At 37.2% G+C, this 25,205-nt stretch overlaps 1 protein-coding gene across 1 annotated transcript in view; it reads right to left on the bottom strand.

Moving 5' to 3' along the window:
* Positions 1 to 25,205, bottom strand: part of PEX7 (peroxisomal biogenesis factor 7) — an 83,961-nt gene that overhangs the window by 4,752 nt on the left and 54,004 nt on the right. Inside the window, exon 9 of the mRNA XM_059083989.2 lies at positions 19,371 to 19,470. Within this exon, the coding sequence (XP_058939972.1) occupies positions 19,371 to 19,470 (100 nt within the window). The remainder of the gene's footprint in view (positions 1 to 19,370; positions 19,471 to 25,205) is intronic.

The following is a 25,205-nucleotide window of genomic DNA, read 5'->3' as shown; positions in this document are numbered from 1 at the left end:
CTCAGTAACTGTGACTCACGGGCCCAGCTGCTCCGCGGCATGTGGGCTGTCCCCAGACCAGGGCTCGAACCCGTGTCCCCTGCATTGGCAGGCAGATTCTCAACCACTTCGCCACCAAGGAAGCCCCCGGGGCTTTTTCTTAATTTCCCATACTACCTATCTGAGGCCAGCCTAAAAGACATTAAATAAAAAAAAAAAAAAGACTTTTCTAACAAAAAGACCAAAAAAATAAACAAGCAGATGACATGATAACAAAAAATCTGCTTTACTGGATGAGATCCACTCATTGCTTTAGCTTGTCAAACACAGCAAGGAATCTCTCCCAGGTCCCATCCTGCTTCTCCACAACAAGCCATCTTTCCCTCCCATCCCCTGGAATGCACTCCTGCCATGAAGACTCCTTCAAGGCCAGACTCGGCATAGACAATGAGAAGATGATAACAGGGTATCTCCTTCCTCATCTACTGAAGATCTTCTTTCTCTGTTTCAGTCTCCTATAGGAGGACTCATTTCTTTGCCCCTTACCTTGCCGTCAGGAAACACTGAAAGATTGCAATCAGCAACAAGATTGCTAGGTGTTCTTCCAGCAGAATGCTGGCGTCGTCCTAGAGCCCCACACAGTTATCGGATTCTACAGGGGTCTGCGCCTTCCAATGTCTCTGACTGGATTATTTTACAACTCTAAAGTTATAGAAAACTGATAGTAATCAAATGATTCTCAGCCATTAAAATTGCAAATGAAGGTTGTCCTGTGGAGATGCAACTGATGCCTCATCCTGTCTCCCAAGAGATGATTCTAACCATTAAATGTTACTGCCTTAGAGATACTGACCGGTTCTGCACCTATTCGTAAATTCATTTTCACATTCAGCAATTGCCTATATGTGTTTTTTCTTTGGCTCCTTTGAGCTAGTTGTAAAATCCTTCACAAGTTACATAAGGTCTTTGACACATGTTCATGCTATATTTGTATGAGAGTCATGACTGCCATTTTGAAAATTATCCTTTAACATGGCCACAGAAAAGCCATTTCATTAAAAGAACACACATGAAATGGGGATAAGGGGCCGATAATAATTATACTAGAAAAGAAAAAGAGGCTAAGAATAACTGCTAAAATGGGATATGAAATTGAGCTCTATCTCCACCTTCTTTTTATTTTTATTTTTTTGCGTTACGCGGGCCTCTCACTGTTGTGGCCTCTCCCTTTGCAGAGCACAGGCTCCGGACGCGCAGGCTCAGCAGCCGTGGCTCAGGGGCCCAGCCGCTCCGTGGCCATGTGGGATCTTCCCGGACCGGGGCACGAACCCGTGTCCCCTGCATCGGCAGGCGGATTCTCAACCACTGCGCCACCAGGGAAGCCCTACCTCCACCTTCTGAAAGCAAAGCTGACAAATGCAAACAATAATGTAAGATAAGCAAATAGCATAATAAATTTACCAGTGCATCAGGGGAGATAAAGTTTTTTCTAGAATTTGACTATAAGAGAAATATATAATAATATACCTCCACTATAAAAAGCATTTCATACCAAAAGAGTGGATTTACAAGAGATACAAGTCATTCTTCACATGGCTGTTTTTAAAATAAACATCTCAACCCTCAATTAAGACAAAAGCATACTATTAAACTGTAGTTTCCTAGAGGCATTTCTATTGGGCAGTAGTTCTCAAGCTGTGGCATGCATTAGAATCACCTGGAGGGCTTGGTAAGACAGATGACTGCCATCCTCATAGCACTGGTCCTCAAGGTGTGGTGCTGGGAGCAGCTTTATTGGTATCACCCAGGGCTGATCTACAGCCTGGGGTCTTTAAACCAAGGTCCACAGATGGGCTTCAGAAAGTCTCCAATGCAATATTTTGTGGGTATTTACATTTTGAGGGGAGGGGAGAGAAAATCAATCATTTCCTTCAGAGTCTCAACCCCTGGCCCCCCAAAAGTTAATCCAGAGCATTCTCCAGCTGAGTATTATAAATATGTAGGGAAGATTCTAATATGCAGCCAGAAATGAGAACCTCTAATATAGAACCCCTGATATATTAAGTCCTCCCTTAGTATCTGTAGGGAACCGGTTCCAGGACCCCAAAACACACCAAAATCCAAGGATGCTATAGCCCCTTATATAAAATGCTGTAGTATCTGCATGTAACCTATATACATTCTTCCATATACTTTTAAATCATCTCTAGATTACTTATAATGTCCAATACAATGTAAATGCCATGTATATAGTTGTAAATGCCATGTATATAGTTGTAAATACAATGTAAACACTACAGAAATAGTTGACAGTGTGTGGCAAATCAAGTTTTGTTCTTTGGAACTTTCTGGAATTGTTTTCCCTTAATATTCAATCCGCAGTTGGTTAAATGTGTAGATGGGGAACCCGTGGGTACAGAAGGCTGACTGTATATCAATTAACAGGACTTTTGTCCTGTGCACTAACCTGGAGTTCTTTGGGAGTACTTTATGTGCAGGAATTTTTTGTTGTTGACTAAAAAGAAATTTAGCATTATTCAAATAATCTTATAAAGGAAAATTTCTCTTCCTTTCTTGAGGAGAAAGAAGAGGTTAATTTGCCACTAATACAATGGAAAACACCTTGTGCCATATTTTCACATTTTTATTTAGAATCTAAGCTTCAAATCTGGTAGGTTGACATGTGGTAAGAAGACTGTGAATTGGGAGGAGGACTAAGAAAGAAGAAACATGACTGAACTATCTTTAAAGAAAAACACTAGTCCTACCTGAAGCGTTCTTAACCAAAAGTTTATTCTATTGATACATAAGCAAGTATACAGAATTTCTACTTAAACGCATTAGAAATTTTTATTACCCATTTAAACTATGGTTAATAACAATATTTTTATTTTACTCATTTTATTTGAGATTTGTACCCTGGTGAGTTCTAAATGGGCTAAAAACCCACAGGGCCAAATTAAGGAAATACAGATTTTAAAAAAATCTGTCCTAAAGGGAACAAATGGAGCAAAATCTTTCAGGCATCAGAGCTGAGCACATTACCACACTTGCACAATAAATTAGGCTCTATGCTTTATGACAACTAAGAAGAAAGTGACAGTATTCTGGGCAATATAGCTTCTGTTTTCTAACAACATTCACATATGGATGTAAACACTTTTGTACAACTAAACCTAAACAGAATCTTTTTAGAGTCAGTGATTACCTGTCTTGAGCAAATCTGTATTCCTTGTGTTTTGTATATAATAAGCGTGTTGAATAAATGAATGAATGAATGAATCCTTGTATGAGCAGTGATTTTCCTCCTCCAAAGATTTTCTTGAGTAGAGCCTCAAACATGGTAACGAGCACTTAATCAGGTGTGAGGCCAGAGATCTGGGTAAAGGCAAAAAATTTTATAGGATTTGGGGGATAAATGGAATTTCTGAGCACCATGAATACAGGTATACCTCGTCTTATCATGATTCGCTTTATTGTACCTCAAAGATACTGTGTCTTTTATCAATTGAAGGTGGCAACCCTGCATCAAGCAAGTCTACTGACACCAACATTTGCTCACTTTGTGTCTGTGTCACATTTTGGTAATTCTTGCAATATTTCAAGTGTTTTCATTATTACTATATTTGTTATGGTCATCTGTGATAAGTGATCTTTGACATTCCTATTGTAATTGTTTTGGGGTGCCACGGCTGTGCCCATACGAGACGACAAACTTCATCAATAAATGTTGTTTGTGCTCTGACTGCTCCACCAACTGGCCATTTGCCCCATCTCGCTTCCTCTCCTCAGGCCTCTCTACTCCCCGAGACAGGTCAACTAACAACCCTACAATGGCCTCTAAGTGTCCAAGTGAAAGGAAAAGTCGCATGTCTCTAAATTTAAACAAAAGCTAGAAATGATTAAGCCTAGTGAGGAAGGCGTGTCAAAAGCCAAGACAGGCCAAAAACCAGGCCTCTTTCACCAGTTAGCCAAGTTGTGAATGCAAAAAAAAGAGTTCTTGAAGGAAATTAAAAGTGCTACTCCAGTGAGCACACGAATGATAAGGAAGTGAAACAGCCTTACTGCTGACATGGAGAAAGTTTGAGTGGTCTGGATAGAAGATCAAACCAGTCACAACATTCCCTTAAGCCAAAGCCTAATCCAGAGCAAGGCCCTAACTCTCTTCAATTCTATGTAGAAATGAAAGAGGTGAGGAAGCTGCAGAGGAGAAATTTGGAGGAGCAGAGGTTGGTTCATGAGGTTTAAGAAAAGAAGCCATCTCCATAACATAAAAGGTGAAGCAGAGGGTGCTGATACAGAAGCTACAGCAAGTTAATCCAGAAGATCAAACTAAGATAATGAGGTGGCTACACTAAACAACAGACTCCCAATGTTTAGACTACTAAACAGGCTACTTTTGGAAGAAGATGCCATCTTGGACTTTTATAGCTCAAGAGGAGAAGTCAATACCTGGCTTCAAAGCTTCAAAGGACAGACTGACTCTCTCATCTGGGGCTAATGTAGCTGGTGACTCTAAGTTGAAGCCAATGCTCATTTACCATACTGAAAATCCTAGGGCCCTTAAAAATTATGTTAAATTGACTCTGCCTGTTCTCCAGAAATGGAACAACAAAGCCTGGATGACAGCACCTCTGCTTACAAAATGATTTGCTGAATATTTTAAGCCCACTGTTGAAAACTACTACTCAGAAAAAAGATTCCTTTCAAAATATTACTTCTCATTGGCAATGCACTTTGGTCACCCAAGAGCTTTGATGGAGATGTTCAATTAGATTAATGTTTTCATGCCTGCTAACACAACATCCATTCTGCAGCTCATGGACCAAAGAGTAATTTCAACTTTTAAGTCTTATTATTTAAGAAAAACATTTCATAAGGCTACCATAGATAGTGACTCTTCTGATAGATCTGGGCAAAGTCAACTGAAAACATTCTGGAAAGGATTCACCATTCCAGATGCCATTAAGAACATCCATGACTCATGGGGAAAGGTCAAACTATCAACAAGAACAGGAATGTGGAAGAAGCTGATTCCAGCCCTCATGGATGACTTTGAGGGGTTGAGGACTTCGGTGGAGGAAGTAACTGCAGATGTGGTGGAAACAGCAAGAGAACTAGAATTAGAAGTGAAGCCTGATTGAATTGTGATTCAATTGAATGAACTGCTGCAATTTCATGATAAAACTTTAACAGATGAGGAGTTGCTTCTTATGGATGAGCAAAGAAAGTGATTTCTTGAGATGGAATCTATTCCTGGTTGAAGATGCTGTGAAGACTGTTGAAATGACAACTAAGGATTTAGAATATTATATAAACTTAGTTGACAAAGCAGCAGCAGGGTTTAAAAGGATTGACTCCAATTTTGAAAGAAGTTCTACTGTAGGTAAACATGCTATCCAACAGCATTACATAGTATAAGAAGTTGTTTGTAAAAGGAAAAGTCAATCAATATGGCAAATTTCACTGCTACCTTATTTACGATATTGTCACAGCCACCCCAGCTTTCAGCAGCCATCAGCATTGAGATAAGACCCTCCACCAGCAAAACGACTACAACTCACTGAAGGCACAGATAATGGTTAGCATTTTTTAGCAATATAGTATTTTTTAAATTAATGTATGTACTTTTTTTTAGACCTAATGCTATTACACACTTAACAGACTACAATAGAGGGTAAACATAAATTTTATGTGCACCAGGAAACCAAAAAATTTGTGTGACTCACTTTATTGAGATATTCGTTTTATTGTGGTGGTCTGGAACCATACCCGCAATATCTCCGAGGTCTGCCTGTATCAATTAGAGGTTTCATAGGGAGCTTTCTTTTATGTCCCAGGAGCTGTCAGTAAAATACTCCTCTGCAGTAGGAAGCTATCTAAAATATAATACACATATACATATATACTTATATTCATCCATTTATTCAACAAATATTTGCTGAACATCTCTTCTGTGTCAGAAGTATGCTGGAGATATTACAGTAAACAAGATGGTCCTCGTCTCTATCCCCACAGATCTGGAGTCCAGCAGAGAGATGAATAAGTAAATAGACACCTACAGTGCAGAGTGATGTGAACAATGATAGAGGAATGACAGGGTCTAGTAGAAATAGGAAAAGGGTCACTATAACCAAATGTGAGGAAAGTGGATGCTTTCAGGAGGACATATTATCTAAGCTGTGGCTTAAAGAAGTATGCCTAAGCCAGAGAGCCTTTGTTTGTGGGGCAGGGATACAATGGAGATAAGGAAAGTGTTCTAGGCAGTGGAATAAATAAGAATAAATGAATACCAGAGAAAGAAAATACCATAGGATATCACTTACATGTGGAAACTAAAAAATACTACAAATGGGTATATATGCAAAATAGAAACGGACTCACAGATATAGAAAACAAACTTATGGTTACCAAAGGGAAGAAGGAAGAGAGGAGGGACAAATTTGGAGTATGGGATTAACAGATACAAGCTACTACATATCAAACAGATAAACAACAAGGACAGACTGTACAGCACAGGGAATTATACCCATTATCTTATAATAACCTGTAATGGAATATAATCTGCCAAACTACTGAACCACTATGCTATACACCTAAAACTAACACAATATTGTAAATCAACTATACTTCAACAACAACAAAAGAATAAATGAAAAACTAAAAGTTCTAGCTTAAGGTAACTAAATTGCATTATAAGTCCTCTGATGAAACTCTTAATCTTTGGAGAGAGGCTTTTTTCTGGCTCCTGTCCGACTCCCGTCTAGGGTTTCTTGAAGGCTGGCTGCCAAGGCCTATCTTGTGTGACCCTCTCCTCCCCTTGCGGTGACTGTGCATGTGGACACCACAGGGTAGGAGCCTCCAGTCTCTACATCTTCTGCAAGGATATTCAAGTAGAAAATTTATTTCTTAACCTGCAAGCCCCCACTGCAGTACATTTCATCCCTATCTCCTCTAAGTTTCCTTTAATCTGAGATCAAAACGCAAACCTTTTCAATAAAACTCAAAATGAAAATTATCGACATTACAGGAAAAATGGTTGGTCAAAAAGTTTTATACTTCTTTGTTTAGTGTAAAGTTTGAAGACAGGATGAGTCTTTTTCATTATTATTTTTAAAAGCTGCTATTTCCTAGGGTAGTGGAAAATAATTAATAGTGTAAGAGTCCATATAACTTCTACTTTTAGTTATTTCAATTTTACTTTGAACAGCACAATAGATATTTCTAAGTTTTAAGAATACGCACACTAATTAGAAATATGAATTTCTTGCTACTACCCTAATATGTCAATTTCTTTAAAACATATAATGAAACATTCTTGAAAAACTGAATAGAAATTTATTATCTATCACTATAGCCTATTAATTCCTGAATACAGCTATAGCATATACATCATGACATTATTATACATGGAATGCTTGAGAGCAACTGAATTAAACAAATATTTTACCATTTCCTATGTGCAAAGTATTGGGCTAAGTTCTACAGTAGACCCAAGGGTCTTAAAGAAACAAATCCAGTCAATAAGGAGTTTATAATAAAAATTTATCACTGATGGATCAAATAAGACTTGTTATAAAACATCCTCAATAATAATGATCCTATAAATGTAAATTTTGGAAAAGGAAACATTATAATGAAAATATCAGACTTTAAATACATGTATAATTTAGAAAATGAATTTATATTCCTTAATTTATCAATTTTCTCCATTTTATTAAAATGTTTACATATGCCATTGATAAGGTAACTTACTTCAAATGATTTAATATGGCTGTTAATATAACAAAGAAGCCCTACAGACCCATTAAGAGATTTACTTTATTGACAAGTTTTCCATTTCCTATTTATCATTATACTCCTTTCTCTCCATTTTGTGGACAATTGCTTTTGCCCTTGGGAAACCTGTTGAAACTACTATAATTATCTGTATGACATATGACCTCTTTAGCAAAAATGAACAAGAAAAATAAGCAGAGGGATGTAAAGAGAATGAAAGAAATCACAGTCAACTCTAAATTTTGAAAAAGCAGCCCAGACATTATGTTGCAATGTATTAAGTAACAGGCTAAAGAAAATACGTCTTCTTTACTCAACCAGCTTCCGGAAGGAAGTGACTACAGAGAAGAACATGGTTTATTATGTTAATCAGTATGGCGTTTAAGTAAAAGTAAAGAAAGTGTTGACTAATATACTAAAAAAAGGTCTTTTCATTCATTCATTCATTCATTCAACATTTACTTAGTACATACATATCAGGGAGTTTGCATAAATTCACTATGTAACTCCTGACACATGGCTGGTACTCGAATATTTACTGAAGAAAAAAAAGAGAAAGGAGAGAAGGAATAGAAGACCTTGTCCAGGACTTGGAAAGGCAGAAATACTTTGCCCAGGCACAAGTGGAGGACAGTGAGGGAAAAAGTGGCAAACACATGGAGATCACAAATAATAAAATATAATTGGTATGAAATAGGGAGATTACATAGGATGGTTGAGAATTAAAATTAGAAAGCAACATAGATTATATTGAGTCTTGAAAGTAAAATTACCAGTTCAGACTCTACTATGGAGGTAATAAGCTGCCTCTTGAAAGGTTTCTGAGAGGACATGACGAGGATGACAATTTAACTATGTTGATTTGTAAATTAAAACTGGTATGTAACTAGTATGGCAGAAAGTTAATGGTCACACTAGTTAAAGAGCAATCACAGGAGTGACTGACCACGCATTCCAAAAAGAGAAAGGCCTGTTAGGAGGCAAATGTAATATCTTTATAAGATGAGAAAGGCCTAAAAAAATGACAGCCGTTAAGGAAAAAAAAAACATGTTCTGTTGCAAGAACATGATATGTCTGTTCATTTATTCTAGTCTTTTTAAAACGTCCCTTAGTGAAGGTATATAATTTTCTTTATCTAGAGTCCTGCACATTTTAAATTTTTTGTTCTTCTTTGTATCATACATACACGCACATAGTTGTTGACATGTCAAAGTAATTTTTGCCATTTTATTTTCTAACTGATTACTGGTATCCACATGGTATTCATTTTTGTATATTTTTATTGATCTTCTTATTGAACACTTATTATTTTTAATAGGTTTAAAGTTGATATCCTTGGATTATAACATTTGACAACAGTATGAAGTACAAATAATAAAATTTTCTACCTTTTAAAAATATTTATATTCCATTTTGTTTCCTCCTATTACTAATTGGCTACAATTTTTAGAACCATGTTGATTAAAAGTAATAAGGGTGGCAAACCTCATCTTGGCGCTGCCTTTATTGGGGCCATTGATATATTTCAGGTCAAGGACTAACAAAATCAGACTTCCATTATGGAGAGCTCTCTGCATAAGCAGTGCTGAGAAATCAGTGGAATGATGGAAAGAGCTTAGGGGCCAGTTAGGAGATTACTGCAGTCATCCATGGCAGAGATACTAATAAATGCTTATCTAAGGCAGTGGAGCTGGAATAGTATGGTCCACATTTCAGAGATACTGGTGAGGAAAAATTCATAAGCTTGACGCCCATTTGAATTTAGGGATGCTAAGAGAAACAAGAAAACTAGGATGGTTTCCCAGGTCTCTAGTCTGGCCCCATCATGCAATCAATTGACCACATTAGGAATACTAAAGGATAAGTATATAATAACATCTATTGAGATCACACAGTAAAGGCAATCGGATAAATGGGTCAAGCACCACTAACATATAATTAAACACCAGCTTCAAGAAGAAGATGCATAAAAGTTAGAGGACTAAGACTTGTATACTGGAGAATATCTGCTTTTGGAAGGATGGTAAGGAAGAAACTGGCCTAAGAGATGGAGATATTTAGCAAACAGGTAAGGAAAACTGCTTAGCATGGTTAGCATTAAAGCAATAGGAGGGGAAGATTTTTCTTTAAAAAAATTAACATTATATAGCTAAAAAAAAGTCTGAGAAAAGGCTAACTTGGTTTTCAGGAGCTTTTACTCGTGACCTTTGGTGGCTTAACTTCAATTGAATGATGAAAGGAAGACAGATGCAGGGGCTTAAAAGAGAGTATTGACTTTGAGAAACTAAAAGCAACAGGTAAACTACTAATTCTTGATGTCTAATAATAGATGAGAAACTGAATTTACTGGTAGAGAGGTAAGACAGTGGGATCAAGTGAGTTTTGAAAATTGAGAAAAGAACTGACTGATGGTCTAAAAACAAAAAACAAAACAAAACAAAAACCAGTGGATTATTGACCTGGATGAAGAAGCCAATGAGAAAATTAGGAACCTAATGGAAAGGGGAAAAAGAGAGATGGAACATAAATATTTTGAGGTGACAGAGCTGGAAGAAGATATTCATTCTTGTCTATTTTAACAATAAGATAGGAGGTAAGGACAAATGTCCAGAGTGCTAATGATACTGCAGAAGGTTGAGGAACGATATTGTGGAGAATGGGTTACAAAATCAAAAAGACTTCAGGGGCTTCCCTGGTGGCGCAGTGGTTGAGAGTCCGCCTGCCAATGCAGGGGACACAGGTTCGTGCCCTGGTCCGGGAGGATCCCACATGCTGCGGAGCGGCTGGGCCCGTGAGCCATGGCCGCTGAGCCATGGCCGCTGAGCCTGCGCGTCTGGAGCCTGTGCGTCCGGAGCCTGTCCCCCACAACGGGAGAGGCCACAGCAGTGAGAGGCCCGCGTACCACACACACACACGCAAAAAAGACTTCAGAGGTAAGCTGAGTAGGCCCAAGAGCCCAAATGAAGTTTTTTGAAAAGTAACTTGTTGTGTGTCAAGTCTTCTGTTTTTTAAGAAGCAATGCTCTATAGTCTAGAGAAAGAAAGATGAATAAGAGAGTAAATGAGTGATTCAGGAATGGGAGCCCAGAGGCAGCAGAGGCTAAGGTGTCAACAATTTCGGAAGCTCTCACTGCAAGGGCAGCTCATGCAGTGCAGGGGGCAGTAGACACAGGGTTACACCAAGATCCTACGGAGCTGGGCCTGGGGAAGGTTTTATGGCTGGGGGAAAACAAGCATTTGTTATACAGTTTTAAGCTAAAAATTACACAATTATGAAAGCATCAAAGAGGAAACAACAGAGACTAATGCCTGAGGACACTGGGTGCTTCTGGCATGTGTTCTTTTCAACTTTAAAGCTAGTCTGCGACAGATGCAGAAAATATCACCTCAGATTAAAGGTGAACAGGACACATATATCCTAACTACCAATAATGCTAGCCATCTTCAAAATCTGACTTTCCAACCTCATACTGAGAATTTTAAAATATTTTATCCACTGTCAACCTGTAAACCTGATATCTAAGATTGTGGGAATAGGGATTTGAATCAAAACATGAGCTGAATTTTTAAATGATACCCTAATTTTTTTTTGTTTCTTTATTATTTTATTTTAATTGAGATAGAACTGCCATATTGCATCAGTTCCAGGTATACAGTGTAATGATTCTGTGTGTGTATGTGTATATATATATATATATATATATATATATATATATATACACACATACACACACACACTCATATTGCTAATTCTTTTACTAAAACATCAATAAAGTCAAATATACTTTTAAAAACACACCTATAGAACTAGTTTAAATCAGAACCAAATCTAAGCATCTTCCACTGAAACAAAATGAAAAGGAGAGTACTTATCTTTGGGAAGGAGAAAGGGGTATAAGATTTGGGAGGAAACATGAGTGGGCTTTTTGGGATGCTGGTAGTGTGTTCCATACTTAACCTAAATGGTAGTTACACAGGTATAGTTACTTCTTGATAACTTACTGAGTTGCACACTTAAAATATGTGCATTTTCCAAAATGGGTGTTACACTTCAAATAAAAATTCCTAAAAAAGGGCTGAAAAGAAACAAGTTAATATGGTATAATAGAAATTCTAGAGTGGCAAAACCATGGGTCATCTTTTTTCTTTCTTCTAAATATAATTTCCCAATTTCATCATGGGTATAAAAGATAAATTTATTAAACACATAGATGAGATGTCTTGGAATGAACTAATAATGCCTACTTTAAAGGGGATTTAAAAGAGAAATAACTATCTTCCAAAAGGAATGTGTAATGATATATAAACCTGTACCCAGCTTATAAATACTAAACTAAATATCCATGAACATTCAAAAGAGCAGAGTTGATACTGCAGAGCACAAAGTCACGGATTCTAAAAATACATTAATACAGAAAATCCCAATTATACAAATGGACATATTACAGGTCTAGAATCATAAGCCTAAAAACAGAAAGAAAGGTTTCCAATGTAGAGATAATAAGGATAAGAAAGAAAAGAGAAAATGCCAGGACTATACAAATCAAGATCAGAGGGAAAAAATTCAAAGAAAAATTTTCTGAAGTGAAAGATGATTTCAGCCTGGTTAACAAGAGGGCACAGAGTATTTCCCAGCAATTACCCTTAAAGAATGACCCCAGACACTTATTTGTCAAGTTTTAAACCTTTAAAGACAAGATCTTACACTCTGTCAAAAAGAAAGAAGGTTATAATACAAGAATGTCTTTGGATCTCATTTTTCAGATCTCTAAGAATGGAGAAGCTAAAAAGAGAATTATAAATATAAAATTATAAATACAAGAAAAATCTCTTTTAAGACAGGGAATATATTAAGACACAGGAGCCCAAAAGTAACATCAGCAAAGTCTCACAGCTGTTAAGATCATCACAGAGATGACAAGTTTTTGAAAGCAGATGGAAAGGTACTTTCTAAGAGGTGAGAGAAAGATACTTTCTAAGAGAATAAACTATGAACAAAGAGTGAAATTAAATTAACATGCAACCAGTAAACTTGAATACATATTTGTGAGAATAAAGGATAAATATTATATGTCAAAAATAACTTAAACTACCAACTATACCAACAAAAGGTAAATGTGGTAGATTTTAAATGGCTACAAATTCTTTGCAGCTACCCCCAATAAGAGGTGGAGTCTTTCTGTCACTCTCTGAATCTGAGCTGGCCTTGTAACTTGCTTTGCCACAGAAGGAATGCTGTGTGACTTCAAAGTCTAGTCCTGAAGACACCTTGCAGCTTTTGCTCTCGCCCTCCTGGAAAGCTACAACTGCTAGGTGAAGAAACCTGGACTTATCTAGAGACACATGGATCAGAAAGCAACCAGTGCTACACCCTACACATCTATGTGAGGCCATCTTAGACCACCCAATCCTGGTTAAGCCACCAGATGACTGGAGCCACATGAGACACCAACAGAGGAACTGCTTGGCTGAGCTCCGCCCAAATTGTTGACTCACTGAACTGTGAGCAAAGAAAATTGTTGTTTCAGCCACTAAATTGTGGGGGAGTTTGTTACATAGCAATAGATAACTGAGAAAAAAATAGGGATATGCACTAAGAACTTGATTCTTATTTCCCCTAGAAAGGAGTTTAATGTTACTTGGTAAGATAGTGGCAGGGACATATATACACTATCAAATGTAAATTAGATAGCTAGTGGGAAGCTGCCGCATAGCACAGGGAGATCACCTCTGTGCTTTGTGACTACCTAGAGGGGTGGGATAGGGAGGGTGGGAGAGAGGGTGATGCAAGAGGGAAGAGATATGGGAACATATGTATATGTATAACTGATTCACTTTGTTGTAAAGGGAAAACTAACACACTATTGTAAAACAGTTATACTCCAATAAAGATGTTTAAAAAAAAAACTATACATTAATAATAAAAATAAATGTTTAGGTTAAAATGTGTTAATGTTAGATATGTTTTTTTAAAAAAAAAAACATATGGTTGGGATCATAATCTTAGTTTGAAAGGAAAGTTTAGAGTCCAAGACACAGTATAAATAAAATGGAGAAGAACAGGATAAACTAATCACTGAAAATGTCATACAGCAAGTAAACGAATCCTAGGACTTGGAGTCAGAAAACCTCTTCTTCAAACCCCAAATCTGTTAGGACACTAATCTTGACCTAGTCTTCGCAAAGTCCCTCACACATCCATCACTTTTAATGTCTTTTAATTTCGGTGTTTACACCATTTACATTTAATATAATTGTTGAAATGGTTGGATTCAAAGGTTTCCACATATAGAATCATGTCATCTGAGAACAGATATAATTTTACTTCTTTCTTTCCAATTTAGACACCTTTTATTTCTTTTCCTTGACTAATCGCTCTGGCTAGGACTTCCAATATTATGTTGAACAGAAGTGGTAGAAGTGAACATCCTTGTCTTATCCCTGATCTTAAAGAAAACCCTTTCAGTCTTTCACCAATGAGTGTGATGTTGGCTTAGGATTTTTCTATGTGGCTTTTATTATGTTGAAGTAATTTATTTTTAAAATAATCATCTCCACCACTGGCTTATTAATGATAGCTCTTTTTAAAAAATTTCTTAGAGGTTACCATAGGGTTTACAATATACATCTTGAATTTATCACAATCTACCTTCAAATAGTATAGCACTTCACATGTAGTAAATGCCTTTACAACAGTATATTTCTAACTCCTCCCTTGTTGTATTATTGTCCTATATTTTACTTTTGCATATATTAAAAACCTTACAATATATTGTACACAAATGTATTGAATACAATACTACTTTTGCTTTAGGCAGTTAATTATTTTTCAGAGTGATAAAATTAACTTAAAAAATGTCTTGTATATTTACTTCATTTTTGCCATTTCCAGAGGTTGTTTTTCTCTCTCCTTCTTTCCCTCCCTTCCTTCCCTTCCTTTCTTCTTCCTTCCCTCCCTTCCCTCCTCCCTTCCTTCCTTCCTCCCTCCCTCCCTCCCTCTCTCCCTCCCTCCTTTTCTCTCTTTCCATAGTTTCATGTTTTGGTCTGGGCTTATTTCTTTGCACAGAACTTCCTTTAACATTTCTTACAGCAGAGATGTGCTCTCAGCTTTCCTTTGTCTGAAAATTTCCTTATTTTCTCTTTATATTCAAATGGTACTTTCACTGGGTATAGAATTATGGGTTCACAGTTGTTTCATTCAGTACTTTAAAAAAAGACATTTCATCATCGTCTGGCCTATATGATTTATGACAAGAAGTCTGCTGTAATTCTTATCTCTAGTCTTCTGGATATGTTTCTTTTGTCCTCTGTCTACCTTTAAAATTTTCTCCTTATCTTTGCTTTTTAGCAGTTTGAATATGGGTATGCCTTGATGTTTTGATTCTTTGTCTAAATCCCGCTTGAAATTTCTCTGGACTTCTTGGATCTGTGGTTTGACAACTTCTATTATTTTGGAAAATTTTCTTTTTTCTTTTTTTTTGGCCATGCCACGCAGCTTGCAGGATCTTAGTTCCCCAGCCAGGGAATGAACCCGGGCCACAGCAGTAAAATCACTGAGTCCTAACCACTGGACTGCCAGGGAATTCCCTGGAAATTTTTCTTTAAATACTTCTTCCCTATTCTTTCCTTCCTTCTGGACTCCAATCTGATACTGTCCCATAGTTCCTGGATGTTCTGCTCTCTTTTACTTCCCTCATTCTTGTTTTCTCCTATTGTTTCAGCTTGAGTAGTTTCTAGTGACCTATCTCTAAATTTACTGATGAGTATATTGAAGGGCTGTATACCTTGTACTGTACTTCTAAATTTTTTCTATTTTCATTTGACTTTCTTAAATTTTCATCTCTCTGCTGAAATCCCTCATTTGTTCACACATTGTTCACTTTTTCCACTATATCCCTTTTGTATAGCATCTGTGTCTTCTTCCTGTGCTTTGTCACAGGTAAAATAGTCCTAGTGTCCCATCTCTCCTTAGAGGAAGCGGTCTGTCTCTCTTTGAATTTCAGGCTACTTGTTTTCCCTGCCACCTCAGCTCTCTGATGGGTTCACAAAGTTCTGATTTTATAGTTTATCTGCCTTTTTTCTTATTTTTACAGTGAAAAGATTTTCATCTTTTTACATCTTAGGAAAAATCACAACTTTTTCCATTCTATCTCTCTCTCTTTTTTTTTTTTTTTGTGGTACGCGGGCCTCTCACTGTTGTGGTCTCTCCCGTTGCAGAGCACAGGCTCCGCACGCGCAGGCTCAGCGGCCATGGCTCACAGGCCCAGCCGCTCCGCAGCATGTGGGATCTTCCCGGACCAGGGCACGAACCCGTGTCCCCTGCATCGGCAGGCAGATTCTCAACCACTGCGCCACCAGGGAAGCCCTATCTCTCTTTTTTTAAACAGCTTCACCGAGGTATTGGGTTGGCAAAAAAGTTCATTCAGGTTTTTCAGAAACATCTTATGGAAAAACCCGAATGAACTTTTTGGCCAACCCAATATAAATTAAATACCATAAAATTCACCCATTTTAAGTGTACAATTCAATGATTTTTAGTATCATTACACAGCTGTATAACTATTACCACAATTCAGTTTTAGAACATTTCCATCAATCCCTAAAGACCCTTTGTGTTCGTCTGCAGATAATTCCCATTCTCAGCTCCTTCCCCAAGTAACCACTAATCTCCTTTCTATCTTTATAGATTTGCATTTTCTGGACATTTTATGTAAACAAAATTATACAATATGTAGTCTTTTGTATCTGGCTTCTTTCACTTAGCATAATACTTTGGGGATTCATCCATGTTGTAGCATTGGTATACCACATTTCGTTTATTCATTCACCAGTTGATGGACATTTGGATTACTTCTACTTTCTGGCTATGAACATTCACATACAAGTCTTTATGTGGACACGTATTTTCATTTCTTTTGAGTATATATCTAAGAGTGTAATTGCTGAGGTGTACGGTAAATTTACATTTAACTTTTTAAGAAACTGTCAAACTTTTCCAAAGTGATGGCAACATTTTATATTCCCACCAGCAGCATGTATGATTTTTCTCCTCCTTGAACTACTATTTTCTTTGAACTTCAAAGATACCATACTTTTATAGTTTTTCTTCTACTTCACTAGTCATTCCTTCTCAATCCCCTTTGCTGGAATTCTCTTCTTTCAGTCTTCTAGTTTTTTCTGAGCCTCTTCTTCCATATATTCTCTCCAGATAATTTCACTCTGCCTCCAAACTTTTGAAGCCATTTATACGCTAAAAATTGCCATATTTGTGTCTCTAGCCCTAAACTCTTCCCTGAGGTGGACAGCCTCTATCAAACTGCCTATCTCCATTTGAATGTCTAACAGGAGATTTGAAACACAACTCTCAATTGTTCCTATTTGAAGTTCCTTCCTCTTCCCCTATCTCACCTTGTTTTCCAGATCCAAATCCAAATTGATTCTTCTGTTTTTCTCATAGCCTATTTACAATCCAGTAGCAAATCCTACAATCACTATCTCCAAACTATTAAGTTGAACCATATGAAACATCCAGCAATTTATTCTGAATCTTTCCATCTCTACATCTCTTAGATTTTAAGTCACCATTGTCTTTTGCCTGATTACTCCAAGATACTCCAATATGACCTCCCCGTTTCCAATCATACCTATGGTCTATTTTCCCACAACAGCTAGAATAATCTTTAAAAACACAAGTCACTGGACAGCCACGTGCAAAAGAATGAAACTGGACCACTATCTTACAGCATACACAAAAATTAACTCTAGGACTTCTCTGGTGGTGCAGTGGTTAAGAATCCGCCTGCCAATGCAGGGTACTCGGGTTCGATCCCTGGTCTGGGAAGATTCCACATGCCACAGAGCAACTAAGCCCGTGCACCACAACTATTGAGCTTGAGCTCTAGAGCCCACGGGTCACAACTACTGAGCCCATGTGGCACAACTACTGAAGCCCGCATGCTCTAGGGCCTGCGTGCTGCAATACTGAAGCCTGTGCACTAGAGCCCGTGCTCCGCAACAAGGGAAGTCACTGCAAAGAGAAGCTCATGCACCTCAACAAAGTGTAGCCCCTGCTCACCACAACTAGCGTAAGCCCGTGCACAGCAACGAAGACCCAACGCAGCCAAATAATAATAATAATAAGCATTGGTGAGGATGTGGAGAAAAGGGAACCTTTATACACTGTTGGTGGGAATGCAAATTGGTGTAGCCACTATGGAAAAAAATATTGGAGATTCCTCAGAAAATTAAAAATAGAACTACTATATGATCCAGGAATTACACTTCGAGGTACTTATCTGAAGAAAGTGAGAACACTAATTCAACATTTGGCTCTCTTCAAGACCTGGGTGAGGAACTGCCATGTGTCACAGAGGCACATGTGTTACCTCAGGCCACAGTCTGGGGATCATAGAGATGGGTTAATAGAAATATATGAGAAGGAAGATATCTATTTAGGGTCATTTTTTGGGTATTGCCATATTTCAATAGGTACATTACAACTTTTTAAAACTGGGATAGCAAACGGGTATAATTATTTCACTAAAAAATCATCTATAATAAATGTTTTTCTCAGAAAAAGAACTAGTACATTTACAGCACATTGTATACACATTAAAGATAATGCCATTTCACCCCTCACTATTTCAATTTGTTCTCTTCTTAGATGCTGTTAAGTCATTTTCAAACAATTATTCTAATGTTAATGAGAATATTCTAATGTCTAATGAAAATATTTTAAACTAAGAATTGTCTTGAACTCCTAAAATAAAAAGAAACCCATGTATTCACTTAAACTTAAGAATACAGTATTGAGAAATGTAATTTGCTTTTTGTCTAACTTCTAAAATTTATCATAAATGCATAACTTCTTAGTCATACTATAGAATTTCCACATATTACTTTGTTCCATTGATATGTTGGTGTTTTCACATAGTCTTTATTATACAGTATCTTATCACTCAACATAGTCCAGTGTTTCTGACCTGAGTTTACAATTTTCAAAACTGAAACTGCTTTTTTAAAAAACCTGAAGAATATTTAAAATCTAAAATATTGACTCTTAAGTCCTCAAGATAAAAAAAGGGGGGGAAATATGAACTTTAGTAATTAAAACAGTTGCCACTCTCCTCTACTTTGTTCTTCACGTATAGCCTCTCTTCCAACGTGGGGTGTGGAGATGAGGGTGACAATCCTGACAGGGAAGTGACCTGCCCGTCATCTCAAATGCTTAGCGGGACAGCTGAATCCAGGACCAAACACTCTTGACTCCCACCAACCTCTGGGGACAATCCTTCCTCATTCCATTCTTCTCTTGTTACCCACTGGAAGAGGTCTACAATGTTAAGCACAATACTTTTGGGGAAGTTTCCTTTTCCTCTCAGACAAGTCAATCTCTCAAAAGGAGAGAGGTACGCCAAGTTTCTGGATACCTCTTCTTCCCTAGTATTTCAAATGCTCAAGTTTATACAGCAAAAAAGATCAGGTTTATTAAGTAAATGTACTTTGCTCTGCCCTAAAGGCAAAACTCTTGTTCATAAAAGCAACACATGCCACACGCAGAGCTACTTGTAAACTGTATGGGTAGAAAAAACATGAGAAGATTGATCCATTACCTGAGTAGGACTCTGAAGACTTAAATCTAAACCGCAAGTAAATTCTGTATGATGTTCCACTGTTTCAAGAAGAGGGTCAGGCTTTGAAAAGTTCCAGAATCTGTGAACATAAAGAAAAAGAAATAATTTAAATATTAAAACTACAAAAAATTTTATCTAAGAAAAAATAGATATCTAATATAGCAGATTTCATCAAAACAGGTTCAACCAATTCATAAATGCAGAGCCCCACTACTAATGTACATTTAAAAATCTAATAAAGAAAACAATGTGCTCTTTTCTACTGTATATAAAAAGACAAAACCCAAATGGAATTATTAAACAATCTACCATTACAAAAGTTTATTATATTCCCATTAGCATATTTTGTAGGATGGAAGCTTAACAAGTTTTGGTTGTTTGTTTTTTTATATAGTACAAGGACATTTGAGATGAGAGACAATAGAGGTTTTTTAGCAATTTCTAAAAGCATTCATGGTTATAAAATAAGGATATTGGATTACATGAACTCTAACATTTTGTGTTTTTAAATACTACTTCATTTCTCAACAACTGACATGGAAAGATTGCAGTTTTAATTTACATTTCAAGAGCAATTCCAAGTCTTTAAAAAGAATCTGTTCTCTTATGAAAATATCTGCAATTCTGAAACTACCTTTTTTCTGAGGCACAGCCTTTCTTATAGAGTCCACGTCAATGTAATTTCTAGTGTAAAGAAAAACTGAAATATGTTTTCCTGGGCCAATATTAAGTATTCTATTTATCCTCTATACACTGGGAGTGGTAATATTTATCATAATATATCTCTAATTTCTACTGTACGGAAAAGAATTTGGCCCTATTTTCAATGCACAAAATAGTACTTTATGTCTAAAGCTTTATTTGCTCATCATCTGTATTATTTGACTCTGAACACACCACAAAAATGGCATATTCAGAATCATAGAGTCATATCCAATTCAGCTTCCCTAATGATCTACGACATGGAACACACTGAAGGTTTAGCAGATCTCTTTGAAAGAGAGTAAATACACAGAACCAACAGTCAGTTTGTTTAACCTGGTGGCATTATTTCCCTAATAAGTACAGAGTCGTTCTCATTAAGTTTGAAAAGGATTGTTGCTATGGATAATCCACTGTTGGGTACCAGAGAGACAATGAATAAATAGCTCATTTATCAGATTACTGAAATCTACACAATATTTAAAGAGAGTGATTTTACTTTTGAAAATTTTCCTGTCCAAACAAATGAGGGAACAGGCTGCAGTCTCTCTCAGAAATCATAATAGTGATCTCCATTGTCTTTGCATATTTGTTCCTTCAGGTCTAGAGACAGAAATTGTACTGAAATCTAATGTTCCAGATTTTGAATAACCAAAAGTAAATATGTAATTGTGTAATTTCATTCCTGAAACATGGTTATGGTTATTCACTGATTTGCATTATTTGAAACAATAATCAAATGATTTTGTATATACCCACTTTGTGCCAAAATATATTCAAAATGGTTTTAAAATATGCATTTAATATGGCAAAAATATATAAGTTAAATGAAAAGTAAGGATAGTAAAGTAAATTCAAACCTGCAATGAGACTGGTAACAAAAATATATTCCTGCAGTTGTATATACTTGACAGGGAGGACCTTGAGATGCTAAGCTTTCCATCAGCCACAGTAGAAAGGGAGACACGATAAGGGCCTGAATTCATAGTGTCTACATCCAAATTTCTCTTGGAAATCTCAGAAGGAAATTCATCCTTGGGAGTTCACAGGGAAGAAACCCTATGCTTAGGTAATGAAGAGCATCCTCAACATCTCTTAAGAAAACACAGAGATGTTGTTTCATGGGCTGTTACTCATGAGTCAATGGTATCACCCCAAAGGGTAGTTTAGCAGAGTCCTTCTATGGGAAGGTCAATTAAATCCAGGTATCAGCTCTCTCTGACTTCATTTGCGATTGAGCTTTTATTTCAGTAGGATGGGTTACTCTTTAGACAAACCATAAAGATTGGTTTCTTTTAGCATTTTTTAGGGATAATAAAAAGCAACAGGGTTCATTTATACCCTCCTGACAAGTTCCTGGAAAACAGTTTTTATTGTTATTTTAAGCCAGTTAAAGGATAAGGCTGCACTGAGGACAGGAGAGGTGGACCTTATGAAAATTAGGTTACCTAATGACACATGTGTGAAAGCATCCACCTTTAGCTTGAATAAGCGTGACAGGGAAAGTCACACATGCAGGAGGGCTGAGATTCTACTCAAAAAGTCAATTTGAATTTGCACTAATACATAGGTTGATAGGCAGTCACAGCCCCACCCAGTTCCACACCACAGATTCATACCAGCCTAATTTTAATACAGGAAAAACTATCAAGTATTTATCTGCATTTTGCAAGAAAAACCTCATCAAACAAAACGCATGCTAAAACTCTAAGGTTAGTATTTGATGAAGGGAGGGCTAGTCTAGTGAATGACATAAAAGCGCTATTGGCTATGATACCATTTCATAGCTCTCTGATAGAAACTATGTAATATACAAAGTGTATATTATGCTGCAAAAATGATGGGAGGTTCATTCCCAGCAGAATAGCTGACTAGGTGCCTAGACCAGCATCCTTACTGAAAAAAACCAAGATCCTACATAATACAGAAAAACAAACACCACAAAAACTTCACAAAAGCATCAGTGAGGAACACGCAGGTAAAAACTATGTGAACACTGAAACCCAGAGGAGGACGTGGAACATGAATCCAGCTTTTGCCTTAGAGGGTGTGTGAAACAGGGAGAACCCGAGCTTCAATTTTCTTAACCTCAAAGGGAGGAGCCGCCAGGAAAACCACAAAAAGCAATATTAATATTAATAACTTTTAGTAAATTAAAATGTCTTATCAAAAACATCAAGTTGGAAAAAGAAACAAAAACACCCATCAAGTTGAATACAGTAAATTGCATAAGCTAAATAAATTGAGAAAACCAAAAGCTGAGCACTATGACTATAAACTATAATTTGTTTTTTAATCATAAATGGCCTTTTCAATAAATAACAAAAGAAATGTATGTCTTTCTTTCCTCATTCCCACCCTCCAAGGGCAACCACTGTCAACAGTTTGACATGTACACTGCCAGAATTTTTTTATCTATCTCCGTTCAAGTTCCAGCAGGAAGGAGTGAACTGTAAGGAGGAGGCGAGCTTTTCTCCAGGTTTTCTCACGATTGCAGTTAAGCAAGTGGGCAAGGTCTCTCCTTGCAATCTTCCTCTGGACTCTAGGGCCCCCAAAGTTCTATATATCTGAGAGCCTTCATGCACCTATCGCACAAGTAAAATGGGCTCCTTTTAATATGGGAGAAGTCAGGCTACATATATCATTAAGTGGTCAAATAAGGCACATTATTTTTAAGTGAAATGTTTGTTCTGGTCCAGCACATATACTACTTGGTGCCTTTTTGTCTCTTTGCTGATGAAATCACTGACTATTTAAGCTCTCTCATGGGAAGTAAATATACTGGACAGGCCTCCAATGATTAAAAATATTACAGAACTGTAGGGACATTTTTCATTTAAATTGGAGATGGAGAGAAAAATTCATCATAGTACAATGTCTTGGTTGAGTTCCTTTTTGTTCTGACTGCACAATTCTTGAACAAAGCAAGCATGTAGCACTGTGTCAAATAAAGCATCAAAATTATTTCAAATATTAAGCTGAAATTACTTTTTACTTGATTAAAATATAATTTGAAATCTCTATACCAATGCTTTTGAAATTAAGCCTCCAGGTGAATTCAGCAGAGGGTTTAAAATATTTTTCAAAGTTCTTCCTTTTTCTTTCCTGTTTTCAACTTGAGTTAGTTATTAACTCTTTGTGAGTCTTTCCTAACTACAAGAAAAAGATGGGGAAATGTTTTGGCAACTGTTCAATGCCTTGCATGTACATTAATTTAAATTAGTTATTAATTAGTAATCAGATAGTAATTGTGAGATTTTTGTTTTCACACTGCTCATAATTTAATTTTTTAGTGATCAGAAGGCATTTTAGGTTCTTTATTAGTAACTCATAGTCATCTAGTGTTTTTGAAATTTTAAGCAAACTGCACCATGGTTATTCCCTCTGTTTGCACTATTTGGGTCCAGCATTCTCTAGAGTGATGAGCAAAAATGTAACAACAGCTTCTTTTCTCATTATTTAATTACTTACTCATTCAACAATTTATAAGCCCTAGAATGTGTGAGGTATAAGTACCAGAAGCAAGAGAGACCTGGCCTCAGCCCTTCCACAGCCCACAATCCAGTGGGGTAGACTGACATTTTCTTTTTAATCACAAAAACACAAATGTAATTGCAATTAACAAATGCCCCAAAAGATAATGCAGAAGGATGTAAGAATGAACTCCCAAGGAAGTGACACTGAGCTGAAATCTGAAGGTTGAGGAGTTAGCCAGGTGGAAAGCAGAGAAAGCAGCTCGGAATTAATGGTAACAGTGAAGGTTAAGAAAGGTTCATGGATTGGAGATAAATTTAGGCAGAAGAATTAATAGGACAGAAGAAATCAAGAATGATTCCCATGTTTCTGGCTTCTATCATAATACTTACAATGCTTCCATGCATTTATTTATTTATAGATCTATTTTCCTCTAATAGGCACTAAGTTCCTTGAATTCAGGGACAGTATCTATTTGTATCTCTTACATGTATAAAAGTATCTGTCTGGGCTTCCCTGGTGGCGCAGTGGTTGAGAGCCCGCCTGCCGATGCAGGGGACGCGGGTTCGTGTCCCGGTCCGGGAAGATCCCACGTGTCGCGGCGCGGCTGGGCCCGTGAGCCGTGGCCGCTGAGCCTGCGCGTCCGGAGCCTGTGCTCCGCAACGGGAAAGGCCACGGCAGTGAGAGGCCCGCGTACCGCAAAAAAGAAAAAAAAAAAGTATCTGTCTGACACATGGACACCCAAAGAATATTTCATGAATGGATGAAAAAATTAAGTGAGGATATTAAGGACAAGACAGATAATTAAGGCCAACCTCACAAATAAGGTAACTTTTAAATCACCTTTTGATGTGGTTCCCAAATGATGTATCAAAAACTCCTATACCAGACATTCAGAAAATACACATTCCCCAGCTTTGCTGAGGAATATTTTCCTGAGAATTCCAATTGACTGGGTCTGAAAGGAATCCAGAAAGCATTTCACAGGAAATGCTGATGCTCAACCAGCTAGGTTTGGGAATCACCATCCAAAGCAGTACTTCTCAAACTTAACTTATTTCAAGATACAGATCTGATAAATTCCCATTAGAAACAGTAGTGATTTCAGGCAGAAGGTGAGGCCAATAGGGCAGTGGTTCTCAACCTTGACTGTACTGGAATCAACTGAGAAACTTTAAAAAAATACTGACCGGGGCTTCCCTGGTGGCGCAGTGGTTGAGAGTCCGCCTGCCGATGCAGGGGACACGGGTTCGTGCCCCGGTGTGGGAAGATCCCACATGCTGCAGAGCGGCTGGGCCCGGGAGCCATGGCCGCTGAGCCTGCGTGTGCGGAGCGTGTCCGGAGCCTGTGCTCCGCAACTGGAGAGGCCACAACAGTGAGAGGCCCGTGTACCAAAAAAAAAAAAAATACTAACTGCCTGCTAAATGAAGGCTATATGATTAATTTTGAAGAATTACTTAACAATTTTCACAGATGACTTTTAGAACACTGAATTACAGATATCCGGAAACCATACCATATTTACAAATTTTCAGGGTTAAATATGATAAAATTCTAGACTTAAGCTTCTTTACCTAAATGAATTAATAATAATATTTCAATTAAGATTTTAATTAGATCAGTATTTTAGATGGGCTG

Source organism: Kogia breviceps, chromosome 13 (genome assembly GCF_026419965.1).
Source record: "Kogia breviceps isolate mKogBre1 chromosome 13, mKogBre1 haplotype 1, whole genome shotgun sequence".
NCBI lineage: Eukaryota > Metazoa > Chordata > Mammalia > Artiodactyla > Physeteridae > Kogia > Kogia breviceps.
This window is presented reverse-complemented; position numbering and strand designations above follow the sequence as displayed.